Here is a 12,413-nt window from a genome sequence, read left to right as displayed (position 1 = left end):
TATAATGTTTGTACAAATATATGAATCCATTAACCATGATGTCAAAATCTTCTAGATATTGTTCTATTTGCTTAAAGTATTTAGTTTAATTAATGTAAGGTAGGTATAATTTTTACATTCATTTGGAGAAAAAATTCATATACAGTAAACTATGATTTTGTCAAAAATTATTGTGATGTAATGTATGATATAAATAAAATACAGTGGATTATTTCAAAATTTACTTGAATGAAATTTTAGAAACTTTTCATTTCATTCATATGTCCGGAAGTGCCCTGCCTGATATTTACATATAAATGTCAGGGCCTGTAATATACCTATAGTCGTTACAGCATATGTTTGCAGAGAGTTAAAAATTCTAATCAATGCATTTTATAAACTTAATTTTTGGTATAATGCCTATCAGTGGTTTCATCCTGCTTCACCTAACAGCTATAAATAACCCCCAGTCTACATTATCCAGCTGTTTTCTTCTGGAAACTTACGAGGGGTACAATCTCCTTTTAAAAATTACAGAATCATTCAAAGTTCAAATATCTCAATCACCTAATTTACATAAAAAAAATTCTGTGTACAGACAACTGTCAAAAACAAGATTCCCACATTGAATGGTTCACTTCTGCAAGCTGATTTTTCTGGCTGCTGCGTATGACTTTTTTGAGTATTTATAGCATCCTGATTGTCATTGGTTACGGTTTCCATGGTTACAGACCTTGACCCTTGTATTTGGTAAAAATGTTGTACAAGACTCTAAGCGTGGACTTCAAGTCCTGGTTGACAACATCTGCAAAACAAAATTAGAAATCAGTTTTAAACATCTTGTAGTACATACCGTATTTGTTATCTAAAACATCACTGTAATTCTCCATAAAATTAGATAGATTCTGAGGAATAGGAGTTTTAATTTCAGTACATCATCTAATGTAAAGACTGATCAAATCACAAAATTCTGTTTTATTTTCTTAAACATTATTAAGATAGGATCACTGTTGTAGAGTAAAATCCCCCGTGAGGATGCGGTACACAACATTTCACCACCCACATAAAGATTGATCAGTACCTCATCTCAATTTATAAAATTTCAAACATAATCAAATGATCAAAATAGATTTGTTGAACTTTTATATAGGAACACATTTATGATTTATCAATTTTTCATTATCTTTTTAAGATATACATCTATTGTTGGGAACCTTTTTCAAGTGCAATAACACAAAAGACAATATCACGATTTTTAAAATAATTGTCATCGACAAAATGTAGTTCTGCCTGATTGCTTCAATCTTGTCTGTCTGTAGAAGCAACCCAGGCTCGTTTATTTCTGATCACATCATTAATTGTATTTTTAAAGTATGTGAACATTTACCGTATTAATTTGAATATTATCGCTGAAATTCATAAAAGTTAAAAATAAGGGAAAACTTAAAAAAAAAAAAAATTCAGTCAATTTGTTCAAATCATCAAAATGTTAAATTTTGTTTTCAAAATAGGTTGAAAATGGGCTTGGTATAAAAAGAAGTGAGGAATACTTTAATATAACATGCATTAAATAATATTATAAAATGGTTTTAATTTAGTATTAACAATGTAAAAGTGTGAGCGTCCTGGACAAATGAAAAAAAAAAGCTGAATATAAATCAATTGATCTTAAAATAGATAAGAAAAAAAAATGTGAACATGGCATAGAACATGCCCCCCTGGAAATTAAGGAGGTGGGATCAGGTACCTGGGGGGGATAAGCATCCCTTGTAGTCCAGTCATACCAGCAGTAAGCCCTAAGGCTGTATGTACTGCTCAGGTAGACTGAAATTTTCAAAGTCAAATCTTTAGTATAACAATTGGCTTCAAATGATTTATAATTGGCATGAAATAATTGTGCATTTAAAGAGTACAATAAAATTCATAATTTGGTTGGGATGGGAATCTGGTATTCAATTTTTTGTAGATTAAGAGTTGTTGGTTGAATGCTGAGGCCGGTTTGATGAGGTATGATGAGGAAGGTATAAGGAAGGTATGAGGAGGTATGTTGAGGTATGATGAAGCCTGTTACCTTCTGGTCTGGCCTTGGGTTTGGCCAGTCCTGAATCCTGCATCAGCTCAAAGGCAAAGTTCACATTGTGGACCTGAAAAGAGAGAGAAAGATGCATGTGAATCAATCTCAGAAAACTAACAGGATTGTCATAAAAATCCAGGCATGGGCATAAAAAGAGAGAGATTCCCTCGTAAAACTGTGTGGGAGCCTGAGAACTCTACCCCCGTCTTGGCTGAGGGGAGACTTGGTGAATGGTGGTGAGAACATAAACTACTGGACAGGACCCAGCGATTGTCTGCTGTAGGCAGATAAATTATCAATCAACACACCACCTATAATAACTCATTTCACTCCACTGAAAAGACTGCAATAAAAAACGCATCCAAGTCAGTCAGCCAGTTTAAATGTCCATGGGTTTTTATTATACAAATTGAAAGTTTTTGTGAATGAATCTTGGGTTTGGTAATATCTGCATTATGCAAATGGAGATGTGCTGATTTGTATGTATGCTGAAGTATGGTAAATATAGCCATTGTGTTTTAACACACCTTAACTACCTGAAATGCACGGGTTATTTTGCTCTAATGGCCTCCCAGCATTGTAATGCATCGGCAATCTGAATTTTAATCAGACCATATAAAAACCCTCTCACTCTAAATGAATTATTAATGAAATGAAAACGGAATAATTTTTGACTTTCATTATTTTTTTCTGCCATCTCCCTGCTATTTAGGAAATAAATCTCCCCAAAAAATACATTTTCAATTCATATTCATAAAAAAATTATTTTCTTGAAATTTTGCAGTCAAATTGAATGACTTTGGTTATCACAAAAGTATACAAATACACATAATTTCCTGTCATTAATGAAGTTTTTGTATATTGTGTCATTTAATGTATTCCAGGTGAAAATTAATTCAGTTTCTAAGTGCTCTCTATATATTATGCATTATCTCTCTATTCTTCTAATTCAGCTGAGCTTTCACTAAGTTGACAGGTCGACAGATTTTACTTACTGAGCCCGGTGACAAGATGGAACCATCTGTGTCCAATATAAAGGAATTCTAGTGACCATAACAAGTCAATTTACAAATATCTTGCATTTAGAAACATTAATATATCTTATATTTTATTAATTTTATTTTTTCTTAATTTGATTCATTTATTATAAATATGCATTATTTACTACTATTTCATTTGTTTCTAAATAGCTCTACCTGTACTATGCAATATATGGTGTCATAATTCTAATCGACATGAAACAGAGCCCTTATAACACTAAAACTGGCCTCCTCCCACTCACGTCAGGCTAACTGATACAAAACAGCCACAAAAATCAAGATAACGTATGAATTTGCCAAATGATGATTTAAAAATGTAAACAAATGTAAATATTACATAATACACGGTTTTCACATTCGTTTCTCTCACTAGGTGGGGCTGAAAAGTTTGGGAAATCTGAGTTTTGATAAATCATGGCACAGCCCTGACACCTAAGTTTACTTTATTTTCAGTAAATCAGACTTGAACTTAATTCCCTTGTTCTAACTGATTCACATAGTGACACTGATTACAATGATGGAATTCATTCTAAAGTTTGAAAACAATTCTTATTTTACTGTCTTATATAATCCACAAAACTATTTTCCTGCGAGCTGGTTAGAAATTAATGACTTATGTACAGAGGTTTCTGTGGTTGTGATAGGACATCAGGATCATTGTCAATAAAACAGAAGTATCTCAAGGTTTCTTTTTCATTCTCAGAGCAGCATTCTGTAGACTGAATATTGTATTTTTTTGCATTTCACAACAGAATCCACCCCCCTCCTCCCTTTCCCAGTATTTTGTTTTCAGTGAGACAGTATATAGGGTCAATTGTCATATTTTCCATTGACCGATCGATCGATCGATCGAGAGGGAGAGAGAGAGAGGGAGAGAGGGAGGGAGGAAGAGAGAGAGAGAGAGTGGGAGAGATTACCTTTTTGCTTTAGGCCTCATACAGTTAACAAAAAGTTGATTTATAGAGAGTAATTTGAACGAGACAGCAAACACTGCACTTAATTTTTTTAAATTACGTAAACTGCAAACACTGCACTTAATTTTAATTACGTAAACTGAACAGAAAGTAGATTTCTAATGCCCTTTCTTAAACTGATCTGAAGTTTCAAACTCTTTAAATTTGAGGTTGTTGGATCAACACCCCATTTCAAAGAGTCTGTCTTATCTACGATTGGGAACCTTAACTGTACACAGAATTCAATAAGTTGCACAACAATCTAGTCTATGAGTCATTTCCGCAGAGTGACAAAAAGTTGATCAGATAAAAAGACTAAAGAACCTGGAAATATGACAGGAGAATCTGCCGCACTGAAATGTTACGTAATTATGTGTCCTCTTAGTCTGGTGAACTGTCTAGGTAGATATATAGATATATCAATGCTGTTTAGAACTAAAAATATCAATGCTGGCTGTAGAATAAATATCCATGTTAGATGATACACCATAAGATGCCTAGCTAACACTTATAGAAAGATATATAGGCAGACAGACAGACAATGTAATTGAAATTAGATGTTAGGTCCACTCGCATACTAGCTACTATAACTAACAACATCCCATAAACTAAAGGGTCACGTCAGAGGTCAAATTTAGAACAACTCTAGACTTATTTGTTTCAACAAATATATAATGATTTTGCAGGTGAGGATTTGATTGGTTGATAGAATTTGACTTCTGACGTGACCCTCTTATGGGATGTTGTTAGATGTTAGTGTAGCGTGTATGCGAGTGGATTTACCGGTAATTTTAAGTAGACAGACAGACAATGTAATTCTAGCATACTCTCATTCCCCACATCTTTAATTCTTTATCACAGGAGGAACAAAATTTCCTTTGTAGACATCAGTCCTATTTGACACTTAACCTCTGACCTTCACAAAATGGCAGCGGACATTTAACCTCTGACCTTTACAAACCACATTTGACCTCGGACAAAACTCTTACCATATCCAGTTTCCAAAAAACTTAGGTGGAATGTCACACCAACTTTTTATTTTAATTCATAGATCTTTGAGCCATCCTTTTTAAACAATGGTTTCAGCATTGAAAGGCCGATATTAGCTCTTAATTATTTTATATTATTTTTTTGGTATTTTTTCAAAGAAAATGAAAAAAGCCTTTCAATGCTGAAACCATTGTTTAAAAAGGTTGACTCAGAGATCTATAAAAAAAAAGTTGGTGTGACATTCCTCCTTAAACAAGAGATGTTTGTAAAACACTTGTGCCCCCCTCCCCCACAAATTGGAATTTTTTTAAGTCCAAAAGGGCATAACTCTGTCAATTATGGTGCGATCATATCCAAAACAGAACTTGACCTAGAAATTCATCTGATATACCTGTATACTAAATTCCATTTCAATATGTGCAACCTCTCCAAAGAAAATGAACGGAAACTACAAAATATGGAATTTTTCTAAGTCCAAGGGGTATAACTCTGTCAATTATGGTGCAATCATACCCAAAATAGAACTTGACCTAGATATTCATCTGATATACCTGTATACCAAATTTCATTTCAGTATGTGTAACAGTTGTGAAGAAAATGAACGGAAACTAAATGGACCGACAGACCGATCGACAGACAGCAGCAAAGCAATATGCCCTCCCTTCCACGAAGGGGGGCATAAAAAAGGAATAGTTAAAATTTCTTAGCTTTAAAGTTGTGTATTAGGAGCTAAGGATGTGGACAGACTGATAAAAGTAAAACACAAAACAAGATAGGTAGTAACCACTTGTACATATTTCACTGCATAACAAGAGGTTCTCTAACCCAACAAAGAAGCCATTCATTGTAATTCAACTATTGAAACTGAAACATTATTACAGGGCCCCCCTCAGAAAATAAATTCTGAGTGCTATTGAGTTGATTATTGGAAGTAACTGCTCTGAAAATAAATTCTGAGTGCTATTGAGTTGATTATTGGAAGTAACTGCTCTGAATGAAAAAAAAGCCAAGGTCATGCAGACATATGTCCTTTTCATGTCTGTGACCTTGAAATGTGATACATAATCATTTATCTTGGACGGCATCTAGTCAGCTCCTACTTGAAAACACTCAAAGAAAGAAAAGAAATGACATTTTCAGGGGAGTATTTTTGACAGATAAATAGAAAATGTCAAATTTTAATTGCAGTTGTTGATTTTTTTATCATTTAAAAAAAATATGAGGAAGTTAGTGACGGAGATAGCGATGGAGGATGTTGAATCCTACGGTGACCACATTCCACGTTACACAACTCAAGTACCCTCAAAATCCCATCTAATACATAGAAGTTAATGACTTCTCCCTCACTTATCGCGGAGAAACAATGGAGCTTTCTGACGGAGAACGGGAAATCTGCCTGAGTCAAATACCCCTCACAACAGTCCCTGGCTGAAGCGCACGGAAAATATCTCTTGGTACGTCATCTTATAAACACTTATAGCCAGCCCTCCTTCATATATTACGAGGAATTTTAAGATTTTAAAGTGTTTAGTACTTTACCAATAGGTTCAATGACAAAGATATAAAGGGATGCCTTTTTTTAATCTTGACTTGTACACATATGCAGTTCAAATTAGCAGTTCATATAAAAACAGAAGACGTTTATTGGGTGTACACATAAAAAAATAAAACTGGCTATTAGTTGTTACATCTGGAATATTTAGGAACATATTGTGGAATGTCAAGAGCTTTGTTTATCATAATTTGTGCATTATAACTGCATGCTCTGATGTCATTCTATTTGTGATTGCAAAGTTGTCAGAAAATATGGATAAAACACACTGTGAACTATTATATCATAGCAGTGTTAGGTGGATCTACACTTTATATAGCAGTGTTAGGTGGATCTACACTTTATATATGGCTGTAGAGGTCAATCCAGACCAGACTTTTGGCAATGACTGTTGCGGTTTATCCAGACCAGACTTTTGACAATGACTGTAGAAATCTGATCCAGATCACACTTTTGGTAATGACTGAAGAAGTCTTATCCCGACCAGACTTTTGACAATAACTGTAGAAATCTTATACAGATCACATTTTTGGTAATGACTGAAGAAGTCTTATCCCGACCAGACTTTTGACAATGACTGTAGAAATCTTATCCAGATCACACTTTTGGCAATGACTGTAGAAGTCTATCCAGACCAGACTTTTGGCAATGACTGTAGAGGTCTTATCCAGACCAGACTTTTGGCAATGACTGTAGAGGTTTATCCAGACCAGACTTTTGGCAATGACTGTAGAGGTTTATCCAGATCAGACTTTTGGCAATGACTGTAGTACCTCTGTACAGAACTCTTGATATAAGACAGGACACCAAGTTCTTTCTATTATAGAGAAGTGACAAGGATATGAATTAATCGAGTCCATTCTGATGTATAGACAGGTGAAGTCTCCATGATGAGCTCCGATTGATTCTGATTGACAGATATATACCTGATGGAATCCTGACACTGTCATTAATTGATTAATCTGAGTGTGTCATCTACAGTGTAGACAGGACACCTGTTCTTATTGACTTACGATCAGACACCATTTCATTTAAAAAATACAATCGTGTTCAATACAACAAAACCTTTAAGTTTAAATTGTTCTTTATTCCATTTATGTGCTGCGATTCCTCCATTCACGTGATTTTAATGTTATTAATATTGAACAATTACTTTGTAATCCACTCGAGACCTGTTACGGTAATATTTCCATCTATATAAAATAACACTCTCACACAGATCCTTTCAACTGAAAAGTGCCCCTTAAGTAAATGCTGAATAAATACTAACTACAAACAAAACCCAATTTTTGGTTTAATAGTATTCAAATTTAGAAAGCTCTGTAAACAAAAGCATTAGCATTAAATTAAACATACAATTTTATAGTTATACTGCAAAGTTAAAAAAAAATTACCAAAATGATATTTCCATTTTATAAAAATGAGTTAAGTACAGCTCTATTTATTTAAGAGTGTTTCCAATCAAGGATATATTGATTAAAACTAGAATTAAAAAAAAAATCAAAATTTATGCCAAATAATGGTTATTTATTTATTTTTTTGTGCAAGTGATCTATGCATCAACAAATAAATACACCATACTGTTTATTAAATTGGGAGAGAACAATCTCTATCAACATACACTGTTTGTAAATACTCCTCAACCCTGGCAGTTTGAAAACTATGTCAGTACATTGTATAAATATAATTTAATTATACCGGTAATAATCACAGCTAAAGGGAGAAAACTATGTCTGTCAACATCTGTAAATATTCCTCACAATAAAAGGGAGAAAACTATGTCTATCAACATCTGTAAATATTCCTCATAGTTAGAGAACTACGTCAATATAAAATTAATTATATATAAATATTCCTCACAGTTAAAGGGAGGCAATTATATGCAAGTGAAATTCAAATATAATACAGCATTTATGACCATCATCTTGTATATAGCGTATCATTAGAGGAGTAAGTAAGAACTCTGGTGCACCCGTTTTGGAAATTTCATTAATTTATAAGTATAGATTCATAGGAAATTGAAAATTATATTTTTCGATATAAAATATCTCTCTTTATTACTTTTAAATACAGGTGAGATAATAATTATAGATTCATAGGAAACTGAAAATGATTTTTATTTGGCCTTGCATGGAAATAGCAAAACAACAACTTTTTACGTCACTGCTAAATAATCGTACAGATCAGTTTGTACCTATTAGCCCCCAGCTCTAGGCAGGCCCCTGTTTTATGTTAGATCACACATGGTTTGTTTCTGATACGCAGAACATAAGTCATGTTGCAGCATAATAACAAATGCTGTACCATGATATTAGACAGGAAAGGATTAACACATGCAAATACTCAGAAAATTAGACATTTCATTACAGAAGGGGCTCAATTCTTGTGACGAATTTAAGGCTAGCTTTGATCAAAGATCTACAAAAAATATTGGGAACCCTGATATGTAAGGTTCAAGAAGGGTTAGAAAAAGAACATGGAAAAAAAGGAGATTAAAAAAAAAATAATACCCAGTTTGTAAATTCAGCTAGAGTGATATCATCATTGGCATGTATTACACAGATTAACTTGCTTCTCAATTTAAAATTTCCAATTTCCCATATTGAATTAGATGCTATCTTTAAACAGATTAATATACCCTATTAAAGTTGGCCATCACAGGAAAGATGACCCCTTGTCCCCTCTTTTCGTACTTTTTCTTTTTTTTATTCAAATGCACTGAACCATTGGAGATGCAGATCGAGGGCTGGATCTTCATTTCGACTGACAGAGGTAATTCAGACTGGGACAGACAGCCTTAATCTGTACATCTTCTTATCTCAAGCCAGATTTTCCAAATCCATCAAAAACATTAGTTGATATAAATGCTGTCATTTAGTCCATTATTGTATTTTAATGAAGCACAGGTTTTAAGTGAGGATTACTAGAAACGGTTCCCCCTCATGTCACTTCCTGTCATTACAGTACAACTTACAGTAGGGAACACTCAGGGCTCAGGACTAGGATTTATCTTGTTTCAATATTTATATATATCAAGATGTCCATGAGCCACATCCCTATTGCTAAAAAGCGACAAAAAAAAATTGTGTACCTCGATCAACAACTGTCATTGGCTGAACAGTTGTTCAATTAATTCAAAAGATCCCTCTATTTTTTCTGTTAATTTAATAATTTTAAAGCTCTTTCTATCAAGTCCACACACTGAAAAGTTTATGTTAAAATGTTTAATGACAATTATATACTTACCGGTAATTGAGAGTATTAACAATGAAGAAACAAATCTTGAGTTTCTACTGAGATTGATTAATTTCGGGTTGTTTTACATCCTATTCAATAATTTTTCACACTTAATTATAGAGATGTCACCTATACCAAAGGGCTTCAAATATTGATATTCACTCAGTGCTCAGGGCCATTGAGCAGTGAGGTATCTTTATTGACAGGGGTCTGTATCAATGTCACACCTGGTCACAGATGACTGACAGGGGACTGTATCAATGTCACACCTGGTCACAGATGACTGAACTGACAGGGGACTGTATCAATGTCACACCTGGTCACTGGTGACTGAACTGACAGGGGACTGTATCAATGTCACACCTGGTCACAGGTGACTGAACTGACAGGGGACTGTATCAATGTCACACCTGGTCACAGATGACTGAACTGACAGGGGACTGTATCAATGTCACACCTGGTCACAGATGACTGAACTGACAGGGGACTGTATCAATGTCACACCTGGTCACAGATGACTGACAGGAGTCTGTATCAATGTCATACCAGGTCACAGATGATTGAACTGACAGGGGACTGTATCAATGTCACACCTGGTCACAGGTGACTGTAATGACAGGGGACTGTATCAATGTCACACCTGATCACAGGTGACTGAACTGACAGGGAGGCTGTATCAATGTCACACCTGGTCACAGATGACTGACAGGGGACTGTATCAATGTCATACCTGGTCACAGATGACTGAACTGACAGGGAGGCTGTATCAATGTCACACCTGATCACAGGTGACTGAACTGACAGGGAGGCTGTATCAATGTCACACCTGGTCACAGATGACTGACAGGGGACTGTATCAATGTCACACCTGGTCACAGATGACTGTACTGACAGGGGACTATATCAATGTCATACCTGGTCACAGGTGACTGAACTGACAGGGGACTGGATCAATGTCACACCTGGTCACAGGTGACTGAAAGGGGACTGTATCAATGTCACACCTGGTCACAGGTGACTGAACTGACAGGGGACTGTATCAATGTCACACCTGGTCACAGATGACTGAACTGACAGGGGGCTGTGTCAATGTCACACCTGGTCACAGGAGAATGAATTGACAGAGACTGTATCAATGTCACACCTGATCACAGGTGACTGAACTGACAGGGAGGCTGTTTCAATGTCACACCTGGTCACAGATGACTGACAGGGGACTGTATCAATGTCACACCTGATCACAGGTGACTGAAAGGGGACTGTTTCAATGTCACACCTGATCACAGGTGACTGAACTGACAGGGGACTGTATCAATGTCACACCTGATCACAGGTGTCTGAACTGACAGGGAACTGTGACAGGGTACTATGTATCAATGTCATACCTGGTCACATGTGACTGAACTGACAGGGGACTGTATCAATGTCACACCTGGTCACAGATGACTGAACTGACAGGGGACTGTATCAATGTCATACCAGGTCACTGGTGACTGAACTGACAGGGGACTGTATCAATGTCACACCTGGTCACAGATGACTGAACTGACAGGGGACTGTATCAATGTCACACCTGGTCACAGATGACTGACAGGGGACTGTATCAATGTCACACCTGGTCACAGATAACTGAACTGACAGGGGACTGTATCAATGTCACACCTGGTCACAGATGACTGAACTGACAGGGGACTGTATCAATGTCATACCAGGTCACTGGTGACTGAACTGACATGGGACTGTATCAATGTCACACCTGGTCACTGGTGACTGACAGTGGACTGTATCAATGTCACAAATGACTGACAGGGGACTGTGTCGATGCCACAGATAACTGAACTGACAGGGAGGCTGTATCAATGTCACACCTGGTTACAGATGACTGAACTGACAGGGGACTGTATCAATTTCATACCTGGTCACAGATGACTGAACTGACAGGAGACTGTATCAATGTCACACCTGATCACAGGTGACTGAACTGACAGGGGACTGTATCAATGTCACACCTGGTCACTGGTGACTGAACTGACAGGGGACTGTATCAATGTCACACCTGATCACAGGTGACTGAACTGACAGGGGACTGTATCAATGTCACACCTGGTCACAGATGACTGAACTGACAGGGGACTGTATCAATGTCACACCTGATCACAGGTGACTGAACTGACAGGGGACTGTATCAATGTCACACCTGGTCACAGGAGACTGAACTGACAGGGGACTGTATCAATGTCACACCTGGTCACAGATGACTGAACTGACAGGGGACTGTATCAATGTCACACCTGATCACAGGTGACTGAACTGACAGGGGACTGTATCAATGTCACACCTGGTCACAGATGACTGAACTGACAGGGGACTGTATCAATGTCACACCTGATCACAGGTGACTGAACTGACAGGGGACTGTATCAATGTCACACCTGGTGACAGGAAAATGAACTGACAGGGGACTGTATCAATGTCACACCTGATCACAGGTGACTGAACTGACAGGGAGGCTGTATCAATGTCACACCTGGTCACAGATGACTGACAGGGGACTGTATCAATGTCATACCTGGTCACAGATGACTGAA

General features: G+C 36.5%; 1 protein-coding gene across 1 annotated transcript in view; it reads right to left on the bottom strand.

The window, feature by feature from the left end:
* The window catches only part of LOC134269364 (uncharacterized), a 50,702-nt gene that overhangs the window by 22,863 nt on the left and 15,426 nt on the right, over positions 1 to 12,413 (bottom strand). Inside the window, exons 12-13 of the mRNA XM_062751561.1 lie at positions 2,051 to 2,123; positions 719 to 784 (exon numbers count right to left, since the gene is read on the bottom strand). Coding sequence (XP_062607545.1) covers positions 719 to 784; positions 2,051 to 2,123 — 139 coding nt within the window. The remainder of the gene's footprint in view (positions 1 to 718; positions 785 to 2,050; positions 2,124 to 12,413) is intronic.

The sequence above is a fragment of the Saccostrea cucullata genome, unplaced genomic scaffold (assembly GCF_032062105.1).
Source record: "Saccostrea cucullata isolate Sc308-1 unplaced genomic scaffold, CSIRO_AGI_Scuc_v1 ctg939, whole genome shotgun sequence".
In the NCBI taxonomy this organism is placed as follows: Eukaryota; Metazoa; Mollusca; class Bivalvia; order Ostreida; family Ostreidae; genus Saccostrea; species Saccostrea cuccullata.
The sequence above is the reverse complement of the archived record's forward strand: the minus strand, read 5'-3'. Positions and strand labels throughout refer to the sequence as shown.